This window comes from Osmia bicornis, chromosome 6 (assembly GCF_907164935.1).
Source record: "Osmia bicornis bicornis chromosome 6, iOsmBic2.1, whole genome shotgun sequence".
Classification (NCBI taxonomy): domain Eukaryota; kingdom Metazoa; phylum Arthropoda; class Insecta; order Hymenoptera; family Megachilidae; genus Osmia; species Osmia bicornis.
The window spans coordinates 1598438-1626436 of NC_060221.1; the positions used below are offsets into that span (position 1 = coordinate 1598438).

At 37.7% G+C, this 27999-nt stretch overlaps 5 protein-coding genes across 5 annotated transcripts; 4 read left to right on the forward strand and 1 right to left on the reverse strand.

The window, feature by feature from the left end:
* Window positions 1-93: 93 nt before the first annotated feature.
* LOC114881079 (pseudouridine-metabolizing bifunctional protein C1861.05) lies at window positions 94-27714 on the reverse strand. Its single transcript, XM_029197720.2, has 10 exons — window positions 27567-27714; window positions 27155-27431; window positions 26717-27079; window positions 26302-26641; window positions 26086-26213; window positions 25956-26015; window positions 6700-6905; window positions 6109-6308; window positions 583-827; window positions 94-503 (listed from the first exon to the last, which is right to left on the reverse strand). Exons 2-10 carry the CDS (start codon window positions 27392-27394, stop codon window positions 201-203), a joined length of 2085 nt encoding a protein of 694 aa, XP_029053553.2. The 5' UTR covers window positions 27395-27431; window positions 27567-27714; the 3' UTR covers window positions 94-200.
* On the forward strand, window positions 1018-2281 carry LOC114881089. Its single transcript, XM_029197730.2, has 2 exons — window positions 1018-1299; window positions 1381-2281. The coding sequence occupies exons 1-2, from the start codon at window positions 1164-1166 to the stop codon at window positions 1881-1883; spliced, it is 639 nt and encodes a 212-aa protein (XP_029053563.1). The 5' UTR covers window positions 1018-1163; the 3' UTR covers window positions 1884-2281.
* Window positions 2887-4136, forward strand: LOC114881088. The gene is made up of 2 exons (XM_029197729.2): window positions 2887-3437; window positions 3526-4136. Exons 1-2 carry the CDS (start codon window positions 3161-3163, stop codon window positions 3912-3914), a joined length of 666 nt encoding a protein of 221 aa, XP_029053562.1. The 5' UTR covers window positions 2887-3160; the 3' UTR covers window positions 3915-4136.
* On the forward strand, window positions 4596-6100 carry LOC114881087. The gene is made up of 4 exons (XM_029197728.1): window positions 4596-4768; window positions 4847-4913; window positions 5045-5382; window positions 5455-6100. The coding sequence occupies exons 1-4, from the start codon at window positions 4732-4734 to the stop codon at window positions 5715-5717; spliced, it is 705 nt and encodes a 234-aa protein (XP_029053561.1). The 5' UTR covers window positions 4596-4731; the 3' UTR covers window positions 5718-6100.
* LOC114881082 lies at window positions 7288-25733 on the forward strand. The gene is made up of 5 exons (XM_029197723.2): window positions 7288-9280; window positions 13614-14613; window positions 18875-19316; window positions 21769-22132; window positions 22977-25733. Exons 2-4 carry the CDS (start codon window positions 13888-13890, stop codon window positions 22053-22055), a joined length of 1455 nt encoding a protein of 484 aa, XP_029053556.2. The 5' UTR covers window positions 7288-9280; window positions 13614-13887; the 3' UTR covers window positions 22056-22132; window positions 22977-25733.
* Window positions 27715-27999: the final 285 nt, after the last annotated feature.

The following is a 27999-nucleotide window of genomic DNA, read 5'->3' on the forward strand; positions in this document are numbered from 1 at the left end:
GGGTCTTGAAAACGGGCGCCATTTGCTTTGTCCTAATATAAAAATGTGAAACACCCCGTGTTTCGTATAGCAACAAAATCGCAGATCTTAAAATCTTGGATTACTTGTCAAAATCTTTATTTTGACGATATTTAATTATGCGCATATGGAAAAAGGTTATACAAATTTTCAAAATTGATTTGTAATAATTATTCTATTTGTCAACATTTGACATCATTGCATAACAGGGAAAGTGAACTTGGAACCGCATCTAACGAAGTTAAAGAAAGTGCAGCAGCCTTTAAAGCTAAAGAGAGACAACCCCTTTCGTCTAAATTCTTATGAATTCCATAAATTATTCCAGCAGTAAGGCAATCTCCACATCCACTCACATTGAACGTTTCATTTGAATCGTCAGAAATGTAGGATAACGGTGGATATAAACGTGAAGTAATCATATTGTTTGCAATCAATTTGCCTTCTTTATCATAAAAAGGATCATTCCCCAAGGCTTTGCGTACAATCTGCAAAAAACAATATTAAATGTTAGTTAATTATGTTAAATATCATTAGGTTTACTTTTAACAAGTATTAAATATTTACCAGTACTCCTTGTGATCCTAATGTACCTACAACTACTGGAATAAATTCAGCTACTTGTTCTGCAATTATTTTTACTTCTTCTAAATCCATAATTGATTTATTTTCAGGTATTGGTATACCAAAATACTTTCCGATAACTGATAATTCGTTTCGATTTGGAGATATAAAGTGTAAAACATTTTGCCATTGTGATTTTGCTTCAAATACTTTAGTTGCCTTATTTATATCCGTAGGTTCGTACCATACTGAAATCAAAATATTATGTATGTTAGATTATTTAAAACAAATAGTTGGAATATTATGATTATTATACGCCCACGCTTAATGCACGAATAAACCCGCGAATTTATTGTATTGTAACGCGGAGCGCTGCTGAGGCGCTAAAAATGTCTTGTACGGATGAACATCTACGAAAGCTTTAGTTCATTGAGAAGATGCAGTGTGTAGGATACTGTATGTGTACAAATTTCAACATAACCGCACGCTGCAATTAAAACAAGAAAATAATATTTTTTTATTCGCAAAGAGAATAAAAATTAAGAAGAAAATACTTGTAGCATTATTAAATTAAGAATTAAATCATGGGTAAAACTCGAAACGGAAAAGCTGCTGTTACTTGCACAGTACTTGCATTTGTTTTGATTGTGATCGCATTTACCACACCCAATTGGCTTGAAACAGACGGAAAATTGGATAATCCAAAATTTGTTAAAATTGGTAAAGTTTTAAATGTTTACATTATAATTAAAAAAATAAATTCCTATATTGTAATACTTTAACAAATTCTTGTTATTATAGGATTATGGCAGGTGTGTTTTCAAGGATTTGAGCACCCCCATCACTTATATGATACGAAATTTTATGGTTGTTGGTGGGTGTTTGAGGAAGAATATTATATAATTCATGACATTCTTCTACCAGACTTTTTTGTTGCCACACAGTTTTTCTTCACATTGTGTTTGACTCTATTATTAATAGGATGTTTCTTAACTATATTATATACATGTTGTTCACGGAATCATGATAAATTCCTGTTGCTCTTGTGGACAACTGGTGGGAATTTGACATTAGGTGGAATATGTGGCATTATAGCTGTTATAATATTTGGTGCACGAGGTGATGGTAGAGATTGGATGCCCAATTGGGAGCATAATGATATAAGTTGGTCTTATGCACTAGCTGTGATTGGTAGCTTTATTTTGGTCATAGCAGGTGTACTGTTTCTAGTTGAAGGCCGCAGATATAAGAAAAAGCAGGAAAGAATATTGAACCAAGATCAGAAAACTCATACAACCATCTAGTTTGAATATAGTGTTCATTAATGAGAAACATGAATCAATGCTAAGTTATTTGCATTATCAAAGATCTACACATAGCTCTCAGTTCAAATATACATATTTAAATTTATATTAATTAATCTTTATATAGATTTTTAAAGACTATCATATTTTGATATTTATACTCTTTTATTTTTTTGTATTTGTGCACCTTTTTATGATTACAGAAAATCATATCAGTGAAAGAAATATTTTATACCTTTTAACAGAATATTTAACACGCATATTATACATTTATTATTTGTTTTGTAAAGTAATTAATGCTAATAAATCCGTCCATAGAAGTAAGAGATTTTATGAAGAGACTAAGAGTCTGTAAATATAAATAGTATTAATTATGTAACAAAAATACTGCATGATCTTAATGTAAACAAATATTATATATTTGTTCTATTCTTTTATATAAAAAAATTGTATGAAAAGTTGAATCAATAAAATAATTGTTTAAAATTTGTTACTTCCTTCAAAAAAAATTGTTAAAATATAAATTCGGTCAAGTTGTGACCCATTTTGTTATCGGAGGAAATAATTCAACGTGAGTTACGGCTAAGGTTGCGTGTACAAAGATCGACGTTACATTTAAGTCGTTGGCCCAGTTTAACTTCTATTTTAATCAGCAATTTCTACAATTCCGCATATTATAATCGATCTTATTTGAAAGGGATGTTATTAAGGGTGTTATCCTATGTTATTTGATTAAAAAAATAATGAAAATTATAATTCTTTTCCTCTGTATTGTTTTGCTCTTCTAATACTATTCAGAGAAACAGAATGTGTCAAGTATGATTTTGTCATGTAAATTGTATTATAATGAATCACAAGCAGAATGACACAACCAGTAATGCATGTTCCAAGAATCTTGATGAAAGATTCATGCGAGACTTTATTATTGTATTTATCATTGTATTAGCATTAAAGTACAAAAAACATTATTATTGTTGATTTATTAAGTATCAGTAAAAAAAGAGATACTTCATAGGAATGTCAATTGACATTTTAGGTATTTTAATGCCAAGATTGAGAACCCTTTCTTTGTAGTAAATGGTAGCTTCTACTCGTGGGATATTCACAGTTTTACAAGGTTAGGTTAGATGGTATACTACATGGTCACTACACAACATAACGTGTTTGGGTGTGGTTTTAATACCGTGGGATCTTTACTAGATCAGTAGATTTGAATTGTTTGTCATACTCGCTACTCCACACTGTGACTTTCATTATTCACCAAAAGATTTTTCACCATGAAGAAGAGAAGCTTCTCCGGCAACTGTGGCGTCGGTGTTTTTATCGTCGCCTTCGTGTGTGTATGCGTTGCATTTGGTACACCAGCATGGTTAGTGAGCGATTATCGTATCACTGGCGCGAAACTCGATAAATTAGGACTATGGACGCACTGCTTTAAATCTCTTCCAAACCCTCAAGAAATGGATGCACCCAGACGTTTTTTCGTTGGCTGTAGATGGGTGTACGATCCTTTTACCGCAGGTTACTCTGATATTCGTGGTTTTCTATTACCTCGTGAGTTTTTCATCTTAATTTCATTAATTTGTATAAATAATGTTCATTGTTTATCTATTATCTAACTGTCAACATTCTTTTGTTACAGCATTTATGATAGCAACACAGTTTTTCTATACTTTGTGTTTCCTGTTTGGTCTTATATCATTTATATTAATATTATTGTATACCTTATGCAGTGATCCAGAACAAAAACGATATGTACAACTTATAACAACCATTGGATATCTGTTGCTAATTGGTGGTATAAGTGGTGGAATAGCAGTAATCATATTTGCCTGTTTTGGAAACACTGAAGGCTGGATGCCTGGGCATGCAAACAACTTTTTTGGTTGGTCATTTATAATGGCAGCTGCAGGCAGTGTATTAACTATTATAACTGGTATATTATTTCTTATTGAAGCAAATGTTCAGCGTAAAAAACGAGAATATTTGAAAGAATCTCAAACAAGATTCCAACTTGAATCTCGTACATGAATAGAGTATTTTTAACATATAAGACTTGCACAATACTTCAGTACCAAAATTTTGTAATACCATTCCGTCCATGTATTAGTTAGCTGTTAATGATAGTAGATTATAAGATTTTTGTTACTTTAGTACAAAGTAAATTGTGAAACAAGATTTGTATTTTTGTACAACATTTTTATACATAAGGACATTAAAACAGTACAGAAGCATTTCTGTACAATCATTTTATTATTGCTTTTATTGTGCATACACATTTAAAAATTACTAATTTTTATTGTTAAAACTTGGATAAGTTTAACAAGAGTTTTAACAACTTGGGAGGGAATAATCTCAGTTGTATCCATTGAAAATATTAACCTTAGATTGCACATATAGTAAATTGTTGAATATTATATCATTTCTGCAATGTAAACATCTACTGCCAATGGTTATTTTATACCTAACAAATTTGCAAAGACTTGTAATAGAAATATGTTAGTTGATTATTAATATTTGTCTTTGAAATTGTTATTTCACACAAAGCATTTTTGTAATATATCTTATATAAATAAAGATTAAATTAAATGTTGAAATATATTTTTATTTGTATCTACCCTATTTTATATCTGTTCATTAAAAAAATGAGTAGAAATTTGAGAACTTCTGAATTTAGGCATACAGAGCCATCTAAGAGTGTATGAAGTAAATTATGTTATTGGTACCACTGAAGCAATGAAAGGTGTGGCAAAACGACAAAGTCAGTACATATTTTTCAAGTTTATAAACAACACATTTTATCAAGGTAGATCAGTAATTTTTATACTTAACAGAGCAAACAATCGATATGTCTGTTGATAAGCAAGAGTATCATCGCGCGTCAAGTAAGTAAATATAATTTGTATCTGTCAAGTCAACTGAAAACTATTAACCCCTGCTAATTTTTCATTATATTTTTCTAGACGCGGTAGTTTTTGGGGGAGTTATCACATACATTGCTGGTTTATTACTGGTAATGGCATTTACAAGGTAATAATTTTTAAATATTAAAAATCATTGAATATAAAAATTGTTGAAAAAGAGTTGCTTGTGAATTATTCAGTATGTAACTACACGGTCTTCATTATTTCTACAATTATTCACAGTTCATTTATTTTTAGCCCCTATTGGATTCAGTCTTATCAAGAAACCTTTAGTAATTTTAAGCATATGGGACTTTGGGAATATTGCTTTGAACAATTTCGATATCCATATTATCAGTTTGACAAACAATTTGATGGATGTCATCACATCTTTTCTGAGGAATATCATGTGATTCGAGAGTGGTTATTACCAGGCTGGCTAATGATAGTTCAAGCTTTTGTAACTCTTGCTCTTTTGCTCTCATTCTTTGCCCAAGTTGTAATTGCATTGACTTTAGTTCGTTGGCCTTTGAAATTTGTATTAAACTATGAATGGCTTCTCTCTGCAACTGCCTTTTTGTGTTGTGCATCAGCAGGTAAATACAAATTTCTTCAATACAATACATAAACTGTATATACAATTTATCATTGTAATTTTTAATTTTCAGGCACACTGTTGTTTCTAGCAGTGTCAATCTTTGGAGGGCAATGCTGGCGCAGAGATTGGTTAATGTATCCAAATTTCAACCATTTGTCATGGTCATATGGTTTAGCAGTGATCTCATTTATGTTCCACTGGTTTGCAGCTTTTTTCTTGTATCTAGATGCAAAAGCTGGCTACAGATTGCGTAAAGAATCTCATAATTTAGTTATGCAAATGCAGCCTAATCCGCAAAGCCATCAAGGTTTATCAAGGGGAGGATACATATAACTGACTGTCACCATCATAGTATTGAAAAAGTATTTAATTGCAGAATGAGTTTTAATTAAAATCATAGATCTGCTTTCAAAGTTATTACGTTACACGACCATCATCGTGCAACTGAGTTCATCTGCGTGTATTTCATTAATACTATTTAATTCCGTCCACGTTTTTTTTTAGTAAACTATCTATCTTTAGGATAAGAAATTTGTTTATACGTATTTACATCATAGTTATAAAATGCTCTAAGAATGTTAGATATATAATGATATATTACCATTTTGTATTATATAGTTTTTAATATTATTATATAAAAACTTTATATTTTGTATACTTTGAAAGTACGATCAATCATACGAGATTATTGTTCCAATAAATAACAATAAAAGATACCACTTACCTGGTATTCTTGAACACGCTGCGAGATCCAGTACGTAACGAATAGTGTCCGCAGGCAGATTACCATCGAGAACGATGAAGCTTGCATTTTCTACAAACGACTGGTGTTTCTTTATCAAATTTGGGCTAATACTGGCCAATATTTCCATCTCACCGATTACAAAGTGGCACTCGCCTTTGTAGTCGATTATCACCGTGCATCTTGAATCAGAAAAACAAAAGAAAGACTTAGAAAGAAATTTTATCCAGGTGTGAAGGAACAAGTTCGTGGATAGTAAAAGAGAATTTCTATAGAAGATTACTGACCCTGTGAGGTCAATAGTTATTTTGATCTATTTGTTACAGAAAGCAATAAGCTATTAAAGATAATGACGAGGTTTTTACTGTCTCCGGATTGAACATTGCAGAAAAACAATCCTGTTACCCTATACTTTCCCTTCTCTGCAACAAACGAATCGCGAGCATCGCAAGGAACCTTTCTTATACTATGCATTGATCCTTCTTAAAAATCTCATTTATGTAAACAATAATTTTAAGGATATATTTGAAGAATGATCTGTATACACGTTTGCGGGGCAAGGTGTACACGTACCTAGCCGTGTTCATATTCGTCAACTGCTCGACGGTTTGGCTACCATCTCCTAGGCTTTTAATTATAGCTTTCCCAGGCTGGTCGTTACCAATGACGGATATTAACCGTGTACCGTTTAGACCAAGGCTGATCAAGGCGTTGGCGACGTTCCGTCCGACCCCACCGCAACTTTCTCTGCTTCTACCGGCATGCGTTCTACCATCGTCCTGAAAGAATACGTCGATTATTGATCCGGAATATGGAAAAGATGCGCTGCTCTAATCGTGCGTCGAATACCACGGGGCTCGATTGATCGATCGTCTTTCGAATTCTACATTGTAAATGGTAAGCGATCAGAGAGAAATTGACCTTCTACATTGCTGGAGAATGCTTCCCCTCCTTTTCAAACATTGGCTTGAAAGCTTACATATTAACAATAAAAAAAAAATTTTTTTTAAAAGAGTTGTATATGTTTTTGTATTAAGGGTTGCGAATGATAGTGTGAAGCGTAGACGAGCATAATATATAGCGTTTGTCGAGGGTGACTAGATCTATAACACGTGCCCCTGTCTCACGGACATCACGTTCGAAGGATTAATCCTCCTCACCTGAAATGCCGAGAATAAATACGTGAAACGCGGGAATTTTTCAAAGAGACCAACAGTCGCCAACTCTTTGTCGTGTTTTCATTCCTTTTCTTTCTTCGTAACAATGATTCAATTATGCGACAAGCATTCTGTCTAAAGGTACTTGTGAAGTCATCGAGCAGAAGGCTGCTACTCGTTGCTGAAGAAGAAACCCCTGTACAAGCTCTTCTTTTTTTCCCTTTATTCTTCCTTTGTATCTTATCATTTTTTGTTGTTTTGTCAAACGTTTGTTCATCTCTAACTTGGTTTTCATTGTTCTCTGTTAAAAATATTTCTCTGAAATTTCTTTCGAAATGTTGCTTTATTTATTTATTTATTTTTTTTAAATTGTCTATACTAATGTATTTTCGTTTTTAATTTTATCGTATGATTTCTTTTCTCACTTGACTCTTCATAAAACCACATCCCTTTACCTTTTATCGTTCCTTATCGTTCTTATTTCGTTTCATCTTGTACAACTTTCTCTTTCCAAATTTCTCTCAAGCTTTCCCTCTCTCTTCTAACATAGTTGTCTCTTTCCTTTCCCTCTCTATGTTTTGCTTCTTCTAATTCCGCTAGCAACTTACGCCCCTCTGTTTTCCATCTCTTTCTTTCCACTTGGATCTACCATTTTCCTTCTCGTTTCATTTCTCCGCCTTCTCGGTAGAGCTTTCTCCCTACCACTCGTTTCGTTCTCTTCTCCTCCGTACACTTTCTCCTCCGGTCGAGCTTTCTCCCCTCAACTTTCTTCCTTTCTCACTTGCTCCACCGATCTTTCAGTTAGTCTCCTCTTTCCAATAACACTAATGCTCCCTCTATCCTGAGCTTTCGAATCCTCTACCCCTGATACTCCCTACTCTCGGTAGATCCAGCTGATTCTGTCTCTCTCGAGTTCACGTTGGTTGTCTCTCCTTAACTCCCTCTTTCTATGTTCATTACCCCTCCTCCTTTATCCCTCTCGTACACTATTAGACTTTCCGACTAGTTCCTTCTCTCGCAACCCCTTTCCATCGTTGTTCTCGTACACTGCCAGATTTTCCAAGTACTTCCGTCTCTTTTCAATTCACCTTTCACCGTGCTCCATCATTTTCGCACCCCACCTTCGTCGAGCTTTCTCCCTTCCATCAGCATCTTTTCTCTCGCACTATCCAGCTCGTTGGCAGCCGCCAGTGGCCACCGTCGTCTCTCACGGATTTTCTTTCTCGTTTTATCCCTATCGAGTGCAGTCGGTCGGTCTTCGTCTGGTCGGTGGTCGCGCTGTCTGTCGCCGACACCGTGCAGCGCGAGTCAGTCCGGTTGCCTACCTCGGGCGCTGTTGACAGCCACCCCTGTGCGCGACGGACTTCTATTTCCCCCGATGCCAGCCGCCTTTTCCTTTCTTCCACTCTAGTGGACAAGAAACAAGAAACACCTTTCACATCAAGGTGAAACTCGAAGGAACTCGGTGTCAGTTGATCTAGCAAGGGAGGAGATTATTAAGTGAGAATCCGCGAGAGTAACATCGTCGTGGCTTGATCAACGCGTACGTGTTCGTGTACCCTTTAGTGCCCGTTTGTTCGCTATGCGATACAGCTGTTGGCTCGGCGAACAGTCTGCCAACAGTAACAGAATTAACAGCAGCATCTCGACGAACGTTAGCCGAAGATCAAAGAAGATGAGGACGACGCGGACGACGAACCGTGTTAGATCATGGCGGTGAAGGGGCACGGGGCTATAAGGAGCAGCCGAAGCAGAGGCAAACGGCGAAAGCCAGTGCTACTGGCATGAGCGACGAGGATAATAGTCTCGACGAGGCTCGCGGTCGCGGCGATGATTATAGACGTGACGCGGCTATCACCTTCCTCTTCGTCTCGCCGATAGCATCGGACACGTCCGAACTTCTTGATTCTAATCGTGATATTTGTGAGCTGCGACTAACGATGTGCGTGTCGAATTAACGGTGAACCGTGACAACAGACCAAAAGGCTAGCGCAAAGGTCAGTAACAAAGCTGCTGGGATTCTCGAAAGGTCTCTACCACGCCACCTTTTCATTAACGCGCTTCTCCTCCTTCTCATTACACGCGTTTCCTGATTCCGGGGGTCAGTCACGTGTGCGTGCGTCGGAAAAGCTTTCACGGCGTCGTTCAAGTGATCTCCTTTGCCTTTTGCAGATCCCTCAAAGTAGAAAGGTTAGAGTGCCCGTACGTTGTTTCCTCTTTCATGAATATTTTAATGGAACAGCATAAATCTGTGCGCTGAAATTGAATTTCCAGATTAGAGCCAATAGATCCAAGTCCGTCCGGTAGAAATACCGTCCGATGTTAGGAAACGAAGGTCTGAGTAAGGCTGAAAAGAGGGTGCGAGCGAACGAGGTAGGGTCGTGACTAGAATAGGCGTTGTATAAATTCGCGAAAAGAAAATGAATCGAGAAAAAACGACGATAAATTCCTTCAGGAAGGTCGCCAGGAGGATTGCATAACGTCACTCCCCTCCTCCTCCTCTCGCACCCTCTCCTCAGCTAACTCGCCCACTCTCCTCGCTGTTTCAACGTTTCTCTCCTTTCGTTTCGGTCAGTTCTCCTTCAAATGGTAACAAACATTCGGGCCGATAGCTAATTAAAAGCTCTTCCAGGCTGCTCCTCTTCCTGGTTTCCTTCCCATCTATCTTGCTTCAGCTTTCCTCTGGCTAAAGGAATTTTAATTAAAAAAGACACCGTCCTATTCTCCACGGAGGCATTCACGGATGTCGTTTAATTCGTTGGACAAGGTCGACCCTCTCTTCACTTTTTTTACCACCAGTTTCATGAGCATTTCCTCTTTTTCTTCATGTTGATCTAGGAAACAGAAGAAGGGATCGTTTCAATGGTACTGTATGAACTTAGGTAGCTGGACATTGACCAGGACATTGACTGTGAACATAGTCTTGATACGTTGTTCCATTTCTTCTTCTTTAGCAAATTCTTTTCATTGCACTACTTGTCTTGTAACAATACAATTTAAATCTGAATTAATATTTCAGAAATAAATTTAAATATAACGACAATTTATTAAACAAATTGCAGCAAGTACAGGCATGTCAAGCAATGCTTCGCTTTTCTATATAAGAAAAGGAGAACAACTGGTCAGAAGTGGTGAGAAATGGCCGTAGGGGTTAAAGCGAGAATCGTTGTCGAAAATCTGTCCTCTCCACGTTTTGCCGCGTTTCCTTTTGGCCGGTTCGTGTATTCGACTCGAGCAAGCGCTGACGGCTTAAACGATCGATGAGCCCTTAACTTTCTTCCGTGTTTCGTTACAATGCACCACTCTCGGCTCCCCAGTGTACAACACACATCGATGCACCGAGAGGGTTGTACTTTAGAGCCATAGATAGTCAACAACAACGTGCCTCCTTTTTCTCTCCTTTTTCCTTGGATCCTGGCAAATCTGTCGACGACTAGATTTTCCTTACCCCCCTACACCCTCCCTGCCATCGTTTCTGTTTACCCTCTTTCTTTTCTTAGATCCACACGACACAGAACAGGTATAGGTACAGGGTGTCCCAGCTTTCTCCTATTGGTACTTTAGATACAAATATTAAATAAACGTAGATCATTTAAAGTTTTGTTCAACACTGTGACGATCAGTGTCGTGTCATAGGCAGAATAGGACTCTCTGGGTTCGTTCAAGTTGTTCAACTTTCACCACTGTCATCGATAAGTTATCGAGCTTCGTTACGAAATGTCACGATCATGTTTGAATGAAGAATACGTAGATTTATTCATTTCGTTTATGGCTTCCACAATGAGCTACCGTGCAGGCATTCATTATCGCATCATTCAGTGTTTCTAAATAAAATTCTTCACCCAGACTGAACCTACAATTAATGCAGACCTAGCTTCGATCCTGATGGCTTCGAAATATCATCGCGCGTTTCTATTATTTGGCGGGAAAAATGTGGAACACCCTTTATACAGAAGGAGGGACGCGTGGGCATTCTGAAGCATAGGTGCATGTATCGTCTCTCTCCACTTCTCTCCACCCTCTCCTGTATGTTTATCCATGCACGTAGGCTACATATATTCTGACACGAGCTCGAGAACTCTGCTGCAGTGATTCTCAACCACACGTGCTTGGCTCTCTTCGTTCTTCGAGCTCTGCCAAGAATTCCTTTATACGTACTCGTTAATTCAGATCGGTGTCGTATATGTTTCTCTTGTATAAGATCTTGGGGTTGGACGATCCGTTTCCTGTTCACCGATCTTAATTCCGTGGTCACTGAAATTTTTACGGTGGAATCTGTTTTTTTTTACAAGATAGTTAAAGAGTTAACAATTCCTCTTTTCGTATTCCTCTTATAATTGGGTCTAGTGATCCTCATCTCGGGGTAACGTATTTCTGCACGCGTACAAGCATCATTTATTTAAAGCAATCTAGCGCCGAGTTCCTCTTTTTACCGGTACAATTTGTTTCCTTGCATAGGGAAACGAGGTTGATCGAGGTTAGTACGAGGAATAAGGTATCTGATGTGGGTAGAGTGTCTGATGAAGTCTGATTTATCTCCTTTGGAGGAAGAAAAAATATGCTTCGTTTCTCCCATGAACGAGCCTCCTTCCCTCTAATTTGAATCAAACGAAGCTAACTCGGCTCTAATGAGAAACACGATATATTCGATCCAGTGAAAATTGTACACCTATGCTGAAAATAATCTCTGGAAAAAATATCATCATCTCTGCGTCATATTTCTTCGCTTTCTTTATGAATATCGAACCTCTGTACACCTGTATGGTACGTCAGAGCAAAACGGGTATAGGCGAGGAGCAATTGGCATTCAGGAAGCGTAACATCTTCCACGTTTGCTAAAAATATCTTTATGTGCGACGTCGAACCGATACAAATTCTATTTTATAAACAGGATATCTTCTCCTTTCCATTAACTGTATTGAAAAGTGAAGTTTCACTCATAAAATCACAAGTGATAAAAGTTTTGTGCTTAGTACTTGGGTAGCTGCGGAACTTAAAGACTTTCGCGATAATTAGCACACTCCCCGAGTTTCACCAGGTCGTATAATTTTCATCTCCGAAGATTCGTTATTGGGATATTTATCGTTCCAACTTCCTTCGTTTTGTTTCGGTCCCTGTATTAGCCTGGAAGAAGGCAACGCGCCGCGCACAACCAGTCGTCAAGGGATCGATAAGAGAATTGCCTATTGCACGCTAGAACTGTCAGAAAGAAATACAATTTAGCGAGGTACACGCTGGCAAGCTGCTCGTGTCGTTACTTCAACGTGATCTATCACGGTGAAAAGCTAATAATTACTCCTGCTACGTTAGATAAGTCACATTCGTGCGCGCCCTTTGCAAAATTTACCGAAAAAAAAAAAAAATAAAAAGGAATACGAATACTGGGATTATTTATGAAACGTCCTAATAAGTCACTTAATTTTAGCCGATCAATTTGCCCAACGAAGGTGCACAGATTAATTTCCCATATTTTTCTACTGTTTATAACCGATATCGAAAACTGGTGTTGCACACTCTTTATCCGCCAGCTTTATTGCTTTTCCTGCTCGTGTTATTCGCGCGCGACTTTATTGACGTACGCTTCGTACGTGTCGCGAACGTTTCATTTACCCCGGACGATATTTTTATCAATTTTCGACATTCTCTCGACCCCGTCTCGTTTCTCGAGAGTAGACCCATAGAACCGTGACGGTCTGCTGTCCGATATTCCGCAAGATAAATCGTCCTCTATCGAGGAACTTTATTGTTTTACATCGTTGACACGAATCGGTCGAGAAACGCCGATGCTTCGATATTCTTGTCTCCTGTTGAAACAAAAACATATCGTTTTGTTATAGACACACTCTATCAGTCTATCAATTTAAATGAAATACCATTAATTTCGATTTTCTTCATACATAAATCTATCCTTATAATTCCTGTTAGAAAGAAACGTTTGGTACCGATCGATGTTAATTGCGCACGAAACTGTGAGACATGCAATTTTTATTGATGGATAAAAGACCATTAATAAATCTGCCATACATCATACCGCGTAAAGTATTTAACTGACACCCTGTATATGCTTGTAACGTAGAATGTAACGGTACAAGGTCTCGTAGTCAAATGGGTTGCCCCTGCTAATCCCTAATCAAACCAGTCCTAATCAATCTATTAATTCAAAGACGACGCAATCTCCTAACCCACTGAACAGATTGCTCGGTACAAACTATCAAGCGAGCAACCTAGCATCTATCTACAGTGTGTACCTAGCTTCTCCTAAAATCTCCTACCCCTGCACTCGCCCTTAGCCAAAGGTATCATTTTCGATATTCTTGCTTTCTATCTCAGGAATCATCCTCGTGATCGTGATCGCGATCGTAAGGAAGAAAGAAGTTGAACAGCAATCAGAGGGGAAGAGCATTATCCACGAAGCTGAAGGAACATGCCGCTGTCAGGGCGCATAATGTGGCTCGCGTGACACACGCCGTTTCTCCGAGTACATAGACATCCTTGCCCGTTGGCTGTTCCCCTCTCTCTAAGTCTACAACTCGCTCTCGCTTCCATTCTACCCGGGGTATAATCCTTAACGACGAGGACACGCGTACCAGGGAGGCACGATAGTATGACGGTGATGCTGCTGGAACGTTCAGTCACCCCGCAGTCGACGTACAGCCAAAAGACAGCGAACAAGGACTGCAGCGCGAAGCCACCCTTCTTATTCCTGCTGGACGACCGTCAGGAGCATCGAAACTCCACGGACACCACTATCACCATTACTACAACTAACCACAATAACAACATCAATAACAACAACAACAACAATAACAACAATAACAGTAACAATAACAACAACAATAACAACAATAACAACGTTCTCAAAGGGGATAATCGAAGAGACAGTAATCGCTCGTACGTGGCTGACGAGGGGGCGGCGTCGGTGACGTCGCAAAGACGCGCCGACTGTGGCCAGGACGTCGCGATGCGATATTACCGGCTCTGGATTTACACCTGTAACTTGGTGCTGCTCGGTAGCGCGCTCGGCTTCGCCGCCGCGGTCTCGCGGACTCTTTTGTTCACCAGTGATCCGCGTCGTTACCTGGTGCCCGGGGTACCGAGGGCATTCGACCCGACAGCGCTTTACGCTTATCTCGCCCTAGCGACGCAATTGGGCCTGGTACAGTTGCTGGGTTGCATAGCTGCCAGAAGATTGAGTGCCAGGCTGTTAAACGCTTATTGGGTCCTGCTATTGGCGCTTCTCTTTGGCGACGCTGTCATTGGTGTCGCCTGGGTCTTCCGGTTCGAGAGGATGCGCGCCGAGCTGAAACCCACCCTCCGACAACGACTCCAGGTTAGTACGAATTTTTTATCTTTCTTTCTGTTGGCTTCTGACCAAGTGATAGCTTTCGATGATTCTGAGGAATACTTGGGAATATTCCGTCGTCTACCCTTGTTCTAGAGACGCGTTGAACGATAACGAATCATCTTCTCAACGACAGAAAGCAAAGGGAGAAAAGATCAGCCATGGACAGCAATAGTCTAGACGGTAGCCATTTGGAACATTAGGTTCAGGAAACTACATTGTTAGGGTAGTTTGGGCTGTACTCTCAAATTACTTTCTTTCTTTCCTCCCTGCAATCTTCTCTACTCTTAATCTTCTATAACCTGTAGCAGAAAGCCACATCACAGAAGGGTGTGTGTTATATGGCCATCTACTGTATTCATCGGAAATAGTCTCCGTTGTATTGTATACACGCAAACCTACTGTAGTTTAAACAGCTCTATAGACTACACTGTTAGTCTCTAATTTGGATTTCAATCCTGACCCAGTTGCTCAATCGATCAAATTCTTTTCCCCCTATAATTTTCTCGATTCTACAATTCTACGTACAATTGAAATTTTACAAGAGGAACAGATGGTCTGATTTAAATATTAATTTAAGCACACTTTAATTTAATTATACATCATCGACCCATAGTCCTCCAGAATATTCAGTTTAGAGGACAGTAATTTGGTAGAGTAATTATGGCTAAAATAAATAAACGATTCAATCTATAAACAAAAATCTCGAATGCAAATGGTATTCTATCCTCGAGAAGTTATATTTTCGACTTCTTCTAGTAAACTTCGAATCTGTGATCGATCTTGGACACTGCTCTTAAACAGCGATTTTATTTGGTCATTTCCCCGAGCATAATGCAACGTGGATCTAACCCAGAGCAGTTCAGTGATATACGTCGCTTTATTGTCCAGAGAATATCCAAGCTAGGTAGACGCGATTAGGGTGGAAATTTGTTTAGAGCCGCATACGATGAAGATACCAAGCAATTCTCTTTTACGAGCTTCTCTCGTAGCTTCCTACTGTCAGGAGAATCGTGGAATATCCTAAAACGTGTGACGATGATTTTAATGCTCGACGCCTGGGGTTAGGTAAGATTGTCGTTAAGCATCGAATAAGTGGCTCGTTTTGGCAATGAGCGAATCGATAATAATGCGATCAACAACCTTACGATCGCGTTTAGCTTTCTTACGATCGAATAAAACCGACTCGACTCGAATGGAGTCAACAACGTGGTGTTCGAGTCTTCTCGAATAAAAGCATCGACGAAGTCGATGTAGTACACTCTTATCGTCGCTAAGAATCTTGAAAGACTCCTTGAACGGTTGGAAAATGATCGTGGCTCGCATAAAGTTGCGTGTGTATGAAACTACTGGAAGAGGATACCAAGATACCTTTTTATATTAAACTCTCAGAAAATATTCTTTTACTTTTCCTAGTGTTCGAAATAACGAACGTTTGGACGAATAGCTGAGCAAGTACTCGCGAGAAAGTTCATAGCGCGAATGATCCCTCTAGTAGAGAATACCGGAAGTAGCAGAGATCCTTCTGCAGTCAATCTCTTTCGAACTGATACTCTTTCTTGGCTAGCTCGCGTTAAGGCGGAGCAAGAGGTTCAATCAGTTTCCGTGGTTCTAGAGGAATCGCGGAGGCGTGGCTCTTCTTATCACTGGGTAACATTCAATGGAATATCGATCAGTAAAAAGGACAGGTTCGTGTTGCGATTACGGAAACATGGAACAGGTCCAACACCCTCTTGTCAGCTGAAACGTGTCGGCTAAATTATAAATAGTCTTTTTCTCTCTCTTGGTCAACGAATTTCATCTATCTCACGGTTTACACCGTTTCATTCGATCAACGCTATATTCAAACGTTATTTCTGTTTGCTTGCGATCGATGAACATAAAAAATATAGTGAGGTAGTAAAAAAAATCGATTTAATCGATCGTTTGATGACAACGAATAGGATATAACACCAGCGGTGGACGGTGGTAAATTGTGATCGATCAATTTAGAATATTAACTCGTTAGCCCGTTAAGAGATTATTCAATTTTGGAAAATTTTAGTTAAAATCCAACACCCTTTTTTTTGCTTCACTGCTTATGTTTCTTTAACGCTAAAACAACTTATGTTGGTCGCAATTTGGAATAAGAAATGATTACCTTATTTCAGATTTCTTATTTGAAATTGCAAGAATGATTGATGTAATACTTTATTGATTTATTATCTCTATAATAAATCTGAAAATCCATCATTTTGATGGATATGGTAGTTGCAGTGTTAAAAATCAATATCATTTTGTCGCGCTTCACGTTCAACTCATAGCCTCATTATAATTTGAACGATACATCGCAGACTGGTGAGGTATAGTTTGTAAGGTAGTAGGAATATTATTCATACCATAGCCGGCATACCGTTTCAGAGTCTATTTATACATGGCCATACAGATATTTATGTGTTTCCTGGCAACTTTGCGCCACGGAACTTGTCCATCTTTAACGTTTGACATTAAACTACACGTTCGCTACGTTTCAAACTCGCAAATGAACCGATTCACATGCTTCTCAATCATTTTTTTTCTATTATTCCATTATCAGATCGACGAGATTTCGATCATTATAGCCTTATAATAAATTTCCAACGAAGCTAAATATAATAATAAATTATCATAGAGAAGATATAGCAGGATGTATTAATGAACAGCGGAGTCCATCGATCGCTTCTGAACTGAAAGATACAATAAAACACTTGGCGAAGAAGAGTCGTTGAAAGACTATGGAAACTTATCAATTTCTTCAGACTTTTCCTTTCTGTAAATAACATAGTTTCGTTTAATTGCGATAAATACCGCGCTGTCCACTTGAAACTTTTAACTAGCGGCGCCAGTTTATCGAGTAGGAACGAGTTAAAACTTTAAATAACTTCCGGCTGTTTGAAACGTCTGAAATTTTTATTAACACAGACAGCATGTTAGCAACGTTTCCTTTTAAATTTGCATCTTTTAATAAATACTAAAAAGGAAAATACATGAATCTTTTAGGCACGTTTCCTCTTTTCTGCGCTTCCTTGCTGAGTTACTGAATGAACACACTATATATTTTCAACCCTTCAAAATCTGAGGAAGAAGCACTATCTAAGGTAGAGGAAAAATTCGATGAACGAGCTTTGTAAGAAAGCAGATAAAGTGAAAGCTTTTGTACATAGAAAGAAAAAAGAAAAAGAGGAAGAATATGTAGCGATCGTATGGTTCTACATTCAGGTCGATTATCCCAGGTTACGCACATTCTTCCTCGATTATGCGATCGACCTAGATAAGAACGGGGCTAAGAATAATGACTGCAGATACGGACAGAGAAACGAGGTGAAACGAGGTGAAACGGGGGAAAGGTTGGAATTGTTGGTAATCTCCCTGACACTGATTTTTCATCGTGACGTGTAATGAGGGGCCCCTGTAAACTAGTTCACTGTTTCTTAATTAGAAGCCCGAGCCAGTTTATCGTCGAAAATTTGCTACGCCCCTAAGCTGGTATTGATTACTACCATAGAAGGATAGGTACTTTCAACCCTCCAAAGAAAAAAAAAAATATTCAAAACGTGTATTAAACCTGTCTCACTTCATTACTGATAATTAGTACATAGAAATATGTTGCAATTAGTGTTGATCAAATATTCTGATAAGATAGTTAAAGAGCACGTTAAAATACTTGAAATGAAGAATTCTCATAAGTTCAGATAAAAAATGAAATATTTGTGCAATTGCTTTCAAATCTATTCTGTGTATCTGTCGTTATACAAGATACGTATCAACATCTTGTAACGATAGAATGTAATCAGATAAATATGACTGTGCAAAAATAAATGAATCAGAAGAAATGGCTCTTCAGTATACAGTTCAGTAGCAAAATGTCAATGTCGAATGGAAATTGCTCATTACACATAATTGCATGTGACAGTTGTATAAATAAGTACGCAACGTAGATACATATGTATGTAGCAAATTACTTGAATCGCCTTATAAAAACCAAGTCCGAAACGAGCAAACCGACTAAATCGTACATCAAATTTTTCCATAAATGTTTTAGGCAAACCATAAATACCAGTTCGATATCGCGGCAGATCAGCTTAAAAATACCGAGCCACGTCCCTTTCGGTGGACGATGGGTAAATTTAGACCCTGCCAAACCTGGTCTACTCCTCATCGTGCATTAGCCTATAGCCTCGCACAGTTCCATGACCGACCATACCTAACAAAGCTCTTTGTCTCCTTCTAGATGGAGTACGGGAAGGACTTGCGATTCAGCGAACAATGGGATCGTTTACAAAAGGAGTTCTCCTGTTGTGGAGTGATCGGACCCAGAGATTTTGGGACTCGTTGGCCGCAGACTTGTTGCGGGCCGAGCGCGAATGTCAGCGATACATGCCAGCAACCGTACGCCAGAGGCTGCGAAGATTCTTTAATCAGATGGCTAAGGAAAACGGCGGACTTGTTGTTCGTATTGGGTTTTTGCGTCATAGCATTCGCCAAACTGTGTTTCTTAGGGATACTACGCTACGAGATACGCGAAATGATACAAAAGATACGGCTGCTTCGTGAACCACCACCTCCGGCTACCACGTTGACACAGCCACCCTTCTCGCAGGTGATGCCGGAAGCCACGAACAATGGAAACATCGTTCGCCGCACCACCCTGCCAAATGCTGTCACTCCTTCCGGTACGTTTCGTCGAGTATACATTTTTCAATCGATCCTCTCTATGCGGGTCTTTAAGTTCAAGAATCAAGTACACTCGCGTGATACTCATTGTCAGACCTTCTTTAGTTAAGAATAAATGTCTAGGTTAGCCTCCCTCCTAGTAAGTTTGTCAATTATAAATGATAAGATAACGATGGTCTCTGAAGGTAGTAACGAGGATATTAACCCTTCAATGAAAATGTTCTTTCAAAACGTTTCACGAAATTACGGGCTCTGAAGAAAGTCGTGGGTAGAAGAACCGTAGCTTAACTCAGGGTTTTTTGTGCTTCTCAACTTTTCCATCAGTCGAAGTTTTGGATGCCTACGCAGTAATAGAAACGTTTGTCGAACACGATCGTCGTCGGTTTATTAAGATCGCCCACGATATTAAGATTCTTCTTTTTTCGTCGAAGACGAGTGTCAATCAGAATATTCCGATAAAAACAGGTTAAACTCTGAAGGGTTAATAAACTCTGCCTCGATCCATCATTTACTATCAGCATCATCATCGCGATAACTTATCTATGGTAGGAATTAAACGTGAAATGGATAATATAGGATAACGTTGAAAGTTTTAATCGCTTTTGTCGAAGAAACATAAGGCAAACGAAGCTGACGCTTCCACCGGTCGAAATAACGAGGTTCGCGGAAGATAAAACTAGTTCAGAACGTGTGAGGGGTTGCTAGGAAATTTAGATCGTCTCGATTATTTCCCTGGCACGCAATTCCTTCGGTGAAAAATATGTTTACGGGTTAAACGAGAAACTCACCTCACGAAAGGGTCTACGGTTATTGCCGGTGGAACACGCGATACCTTTTGAAAAACAAGAATTGATACCATTGTAAAAATATTCTCCTTTCAACAAGATCAATATTTCATACATTTTGTTGAAAGCATATTTGATCAAGCAAGTTCTGTTATATCTGATAAACGTTTCTAATTGATCGTGGAGAAAGATAAAGAAAGGTAGTGAAAATGAAAAGCGTTTTACAAACTAGTATTTAATTCTATGTTCAATGACTATTTAGCGAAGCTACTCGTTTTCAGTAATACTCGTGTGTACGTACATGGTTTACCCATATCAATTGAAGTAGAAGAAGTAGGACATTGCGTGCTCCGGTATAATAAGTATTTAGCACCCTGCCAGTACTGTCTATAATTACACGAACGATAGGGCGGATTTTAACTTTAAGCAAAGTTAGGGATCTCTGGCTAAACGCCTCGTCGATCGTTGTTTCTGACAAAGGTCATATTTTATGAGCGATAAGCTCATTGTGTTTCCTAATATAAGTATACTATGAAATGTTAAATGTTCATCATAACCATTATTTTTCTGTCTGTTGTTGATTAAGATTAATGATGGGTTTATATACAATAATCATTTCAGATTACTTTATCATTTGAAATTAGATTTCCTCTTCTTTTTTTTAACGTCTCGACAATATTTAACTGAACGAATTAAAACAAAATGTGGTTTTTAATCTAATATTTATGTTTTTTCATCTCCTAAAGTGGCGTTGCGTTTAATTATTAAATTCCATACATAAACTGTGCCACCGGATGTGTCAATTTTTTATAAGCCATAAATCTCCAATGATACTGGAATAAAGGTATCAAAGTTTCGCGATAATCCGTGTTTTTTTCAAACAGCAAAGCTTCTTCGAGGGTCGACGAGCAGATTATGTTTTGTACACCTTTAAATCTGGAGGTTGATTGATTGCCTCGCTCTCCCCCAAAAACCGACAATTATTCGCGCCTTCCCCAAACGTGAGATAAGCGCTCTGACGAATGAAAGACGTGTTTTACGTCGAATAAACAGCATCCTTAATGCTTGGAAAAAAGTGAGTGATTATCTCGACTGTACGATAAAAAGAAGACGAATATCTTTCTGCTTCGAGATGAAATCGCGACAGCTCTTTAGAGAATTTAATTCCTCTTAAATTATAGAGTCTCGACTGAGAAGCTTCTAGCCGGTCAACGATAATTATTCTCACAGCTTAACCTTTATGCTACAACAGCTTCGTTATTTTTTGTTCAACCTGCGCAACGTATTTTTTACAGACCCTTGAAACCGTTTGAGTCGGATAAAAATTCTACGAACCGTGCAAGCTGCATTCATGGTACAGGGGTCACTAAAAATAATTTATACCCCACTTGTAATTGCCAGTCGGTCAGTTTTTAAATAGCGGACCAAGAATATGAACAACCATATCTACATGAAACTCTTATAAGTTTTGAAAATAGAATACCTATTGCTGTTTTTCGATGTCTTATGAGCCAGATATTTTGCGAATTTCACCTCTTATCACAAATAGCTAGCAATTCAAACTGGTTGGCTGATAAAGACTAACAGAGACTCTGTCGAAAAGAGAAGCCATCTGCTTTGCGAGATGCTTATAATCTATTCTAAACGATAATTCTAATAATTTCAGGAAACGCATCGTTACTGATCCAAACGGACGAATGCAACACCGGGAGGCATCCCCTATTGGCGAACAATCTACAGGACGGTGGTGCGGACAGCGACACGAACAGCCATTGCGCGTTGATTCTCGAGGAAACGACCCCAACCTCGGCGAACCACAACTGTGGTACTCGCGAGAAAAGCAACTGTAACAATAACTACGAGATGCGCGAATTCAACAGAAGATTGTGGCTGTCGAACGGCGGCAGTCCAGGCACGGGTATAACAGCTGGTGGTCAAAGCAGGCGTACCTGACTATGGAAGTGGTGGCGAAACACGTCGAACCGTTTCCTTTACAGGAGCAATCGGTCCACCGAGATCACCGTCTATAAGTAAGCCTATTCTTATATGTGTGGTTTCGTGATAAGGTAGACCCTTGTTATATCGTTGGTAATATAGCGAGAGTGGGAGTAATAGTCCTTTCAGAGAGAAAAATCGCTCATGCGGCAATACAACACGAGACTACCGCATAATGTACACATTTCTCTCAGGCTGAATACAGAATGCTCGAATGAAAGAACGTTATTTAGGTAGATGTAAGGGTCAGCGTATTGATTTACCACATTGCAGCCTCCTAACAATACATTACAGGGTTAAAGGGACTCTGGTATAATTTGGTTATAATTGGACGTGCTCTGTGTACCCGCTAGCTTTGCCTCACATTCCCCTTTGTTTACTGGTACACGTTTGTTCGAATTAACAGCTATAGTTCTAGTTCCAAATGCCATTTTCGATATAGCTACCTTTCAGACGTAGAAAAGGTAGCTTGCATTTGACAGTCGATTCGACTTGAAGTATCTTTTCCTGGAAATGGTATATATTGATTTTGACCCCGTCAGAGGTTAAAGACCCTCTATTTCTGTAGAATTGATCAACTCTTCTCTTTACGATATTCGTTGGCTGATCGAATTAGGGACAGACACCTGACAGTCTAGATTAATTCTCTCGCTATGTTATTCTTCGAATCGGATTTAACTGATTAACGATGGAAGACGTGTATTAAATATAGAGGAGATGATATACGATCTCTTATTAACATAAATGAACGTTGCTAAAACTAGCTTCATACCCATTCGTGCAACTAGATGGAAATCAGAGTTATCGAAATAAGTATACGAATGATGAAGTTAAAATTCATATGCGGATAATTAAGCGTGTGTCTTCATTTTTTTAAAGGATAGGTGCGCAGTCCGGAGCTAAGGTTTCTAAAGATTCTACTGACCTCACGAACGCAGCAGCCCACAATAAGCGAATAACGTTCAAAGTTCTACGTGTCGCCAGGAAAGTGTATCGTTGAGCTATTTCATATTCAGTTGAGATTTCTGTAGAATTTTGAATTAAAAAATTCTTGAAATGTGCGATACCTTTGAGAAACTTAATCCTTTGCCCCTTACCCATCTATTATTCTAATTTAACCTTCTAATAATTCTATGCTCTATATCATTTTTCCTAAAGATTTCCAAACTTTGCTAATGATACTTGACCTTAACGATACACTCTTCTCGCGTCATCGTATTCTGCAAATGCAGTTTTGCACAACCGTACGACCACCGGATGTGCTGATAGACAGAGAGTAAATTTACTTTTGCGTGACGACACACGAAGGCCAGCGAAGCGAGAATCGACACGTGGTGAATTATGTACAAGGAACGACGAACAACAAAAAGAAAAAAAAAAGTGGATGCGAAGCTGAAGAAGATTCGAACGCCTTCGATTCACTTTCTACGCGTATTCCTTATATGTCTTTCCGTCCTCGCACGGTCGGTGAAATCAATTACTTTTGTAGATTTATTTCTAGCAGTAAGTTTTCCTAAACCATCCTCTTTCACCTACAACCATTCTCTTTTTGAGCCCGGATAAATAAACAGCGAAAAGAACCCGCCGCGTATTGATTTTTATGCGAATCACGCTAGTAGTATGTTACAATGTGAAGGTTTAACGATAAAAAACAGCGGTGTTCCACTTTTCTGTTCGCAACGACAATACACAGTTGGATTGTTTCAAAGTCAAAGCTTTTCATTCTAAGAATTTCAGTGGTTTGATAGCGACTCCGCCATTTTGGGGTGGACACGCGTTGGGCATGGTGTGTTGTACCCAAGGAAATATAGAGACTGTCAAAAATAAATTCTACGTGAGAAAAGAAATCGAAACGTTTTCTTCCATTTTGCTATCCGAGGCTTCGTTCCCGAGATACAAGCGATTGGAAATTCAATGGTCGACTTCCGGGGTGCTTTAAAGTTCAAACCGCGCACCTCGGAACTCGGATGTTTCATTTTCAATCGCTTATATCTCGTGAACGAAGCATCAGATACCAGAATGGTAAAGGACTTTTCGATTTCGTTTTTTTTTTATGTCAACTTGTGTATCAAAAGTGAAAGGTTTATCGTCACGCGAACAAATTATTTTTTTCTTCGGTTTTTGCTGCTTTTATCCTGTCAGAAATATATCAACACGTATCGATACGATAATTACGGGAGAATATTGTGGGATACTACTGCCAAACTGATTCTCCCAACGGAGCTCGACTTAATAAAAAAAATAAAAATAAATAAATAAATAAAATCTGTCCTTTCGACCAGTTGTATCACTTATAAGGGAGCTAATAATTTCGAAACGAAACGCGTTTGTGGAACACAATGTCACACTGCATAAGAGTTAACGGACTATAAAAATTCCTAGTTCTTTTTATATAAATGATACACGAAGCGCGAGTAGTCTGCATATTGATTTGCGCGTTTATTCGCGCGAATCTAAAATACGATATACTCAAGAGTAATTGGCTTCCTAGGTAGGATTAATCGAATCTTAGGGTAACACGTTTACGAATGCAAATGATAATGGAATATACGTATTTAGTAGACTGTATATAGCGGTGTATGGTAGAAAATATTTAAGTGTCGATGATCTGTTTAAGAAAAAACTAAATGCATTGTTACTACATTGCTTTTGAAAGAACGAGAACAAGTTCATCGTTACCATTCAACTTGTACACTTTATTTTCTCGTGATTATATCGGTCAGGACAACAGGGTATCATTAGCATTGTACGTTAATTAACAATCTAATATTATCTTTATATTTTTATCTTTCACCGTGTATGATTTTTAATCATGGAGAAATTATATTTCAAAGTAGCCGAGGGTTCTTTCTTAATCAGGCCATCGAATTATTGTTGAATGTACTAAGCTAAATAATAATATGAAAGCTTACACCTCGCAGACATACAGCCTCTGCCACTAAATGTATATATTATAAGGGATACTATGTACGTAAAACGACAGACAGCGTAATTGATTTTTAACTGATCATTTAGATGGCAACTATGTTCTGGTAAACCGCCCAAAACAAAAATGAAAACCTACTACACGCTATCTTTAAATTAGACTATAAGCTTTAACTTTCGACTAAACGAAATGAAATATGTATAATGTTTTCCTATTTTGTTTTTCACGTTTCATTTAATCGGAAAGATTTGTATCTCTATGTTTTATTCGGATACACCTTGATAACGATAAGATCTCTAAACGAGAAAGGCTTTAAAAAAAAAAGGGTTCAAATGTGTAGCAAATTTGTAACTGATTGATATTTAAATGTAACACATGTATATCGAGACGAATGAAAGAGAGGGAGCTTTGAATAGTGCCTGCTTAAGAAACCCAATTTACCGTATCTGTAAATGGTTAGAATAATGGTACGTACGTTATTTCGTACACGGTACATTCACTAGGACTACCGTAGCCAAGTATGGGAAAAAGTGTAATTGTAAAGTAAAGTACGTTTTGTTATTCTCATATTATCGTGCACAAGAAAAACCGCTTATTTCACTATTTTTCTTTTCTTAAGAGAATCTAGAAATTATAAACAAGCTGGAATTTTAACACGCATCATTCATTTAAACGTTTTACAATCCGAATAAAAATGATTTTTTAACTTGCACTGTGATCATGTTTTATTATGTTCATACTGTATTAATCGCATCACGCCACTCTTCCCCATACTGTACTATGAGTTCATGTTATTCAATTCTTAAATGTACATAAAACCTATATGGTCGTAATTGTATGTAAATACTGTTAAACGTTCTATAACTCCTCAGAAATATGAATACAAGGAAAATTGGTTATTTAGTATAATTCTGACTTAAGACTTGACTTACTTTTATCTCAGCCTCCTTCACTTGCAACGTGGTGTCCATCACGGCTCCGCCGATCACAATCTGCGTTGAACATAAGGAAATCGTATGATTAGAACATATGCATATACATTTTTATTTCAATTAAACTCACTGGATTTCGTTCCGATTTCAGCTGGCACTTGGTGGAATTACTGCTGGGAAAACTTTGGAAATGTTTCTTGCCTAAATTTACTGCAATTTCTGCTGCCATATTTGCATTGTTTTCTATGAGTGCCATATCTACAATTTTGAGAAGATAAAAGTTAGATAAAAAGTGAAAACTTTATGTTATTTATACACTTACATATATATACATATACATACTTACTAGCTTGCAAAGATTGGCCATGCGTAATTTTATTCAATTCTTCTAATAAGAATGGAGTAACACTTTTTCCACTTACATGATTACTTTTTGCATTCTCTAAAGCTTTGCATATAGCTAACTCTATTTCTTTAGGATCCAGTGCATATTTTTGAGGAATAGGAACTGCAAATAGTAATCCTGTTTGCAGATTTAACTCCTTCTGAGCTTTTAATACGTTTGCTGCTTCCTTTGAATCAGAAACTCTGTGTGGTACTTTTATTTTTTGAAATGTTTCAATACAGTAAAATGCAGGGAAATGGTTGGTGTCACCAATCTTTATAACAGGGACTCCTTGAGTTTCCTACAAAGGGTATAAATAACAAATGAAATTTCATTCAATGTGAAATTCATTTTCTATATAAAAATGTGTACTAACTAGATATTCTAATGTTTTTTCAATGTCTAAAATTGATTTAACACCAGAACATACAACAGCTACAGGGGTACGACCAAGTTCTATTAAATCAGTACTAATGTCAAATGTTAATTCTCCTCCACGATGAACACCCCCAATACCTCCTGTTGCCATTATTGGTATACCAGATAAATTTGCTATTAACATTGTTGCACTAACAGTTGTTCCTCCATTAAGCTTTTGAGAAACAATAGATGATATATCTCTGCGAGAACATTTAATAGTTTTTACAGGATCCGATTGTGCCAATGTTTTTAATTGTTCCTGACTTAAGCCAACATGTATCTGTCCATTTAGAATTGCTATGGTTGCAGGTACAGCACCCTAAAGATATTTAACAAATCTTACATATTTGTTATAAATTAATAACTTATCATTTTTAAATTAAACAACAGTTACTTTGGCTCTGACAGCATTTTCAACTTTTATAGCTGTTTTTAAATTATCAGGATAAGGCATCCCATGAGTGATAATTGTAGACTCTAAGGCCACAATTGGTTGTCCATTTTTTTTTGCTACTTTCACCTCATTCCCATAAACAAAAGTTCTATAAACACTGCTAGTTTGAAAACTATTTGTTGAATTGTATCTTTTAACTATTTTAAAAAGCCTTTGAAAATTGGTCCACTGCATTTTCATGTTTTCTTTACCTTGCTGTTTGTTACTTGATGATAAACTGTAATATTAGATCAACAGTAATAAGCATCATATGTTGATAACATAATATTATCAACAGGTTATCTAATATTTTAACCGTTTCTATATCAAAAAAATAGAAGAAAATTATTTAAATATTTTATGTGAGACTGACCTTTATAGATATCATAATTACGATAAAATTGGAAATAATAAATTACTTTGCCACAAACTATTTAATTCAACGAAAATCTCGACGAGATATCATTTCGATTTATCGATTAGAAATCATTGCAACTGTAATTTGAAAAATCGATTCTTCCGAATTCCGCATCGGTAAAACAGACCATATTTGATCGAAAATTAAGCTGCACAGAAACTGATTTAAGCGCCACCTGAATTATTGCATCCAACTAACGGTATGCTACACTACGTTACCTTTCGCAAATACCTAAATGACACATGTATGCCATGCATTCATTATTATTAATTCTCTTTCCATAAAATTGTATTTGCAATGTGGTACACTTCAGAATCTTAAAGACATAGTTCCTGAAAAAAATATAACAGCAATTAAATAGAAAAAAAGCATTTTCGCAGCCAATTCG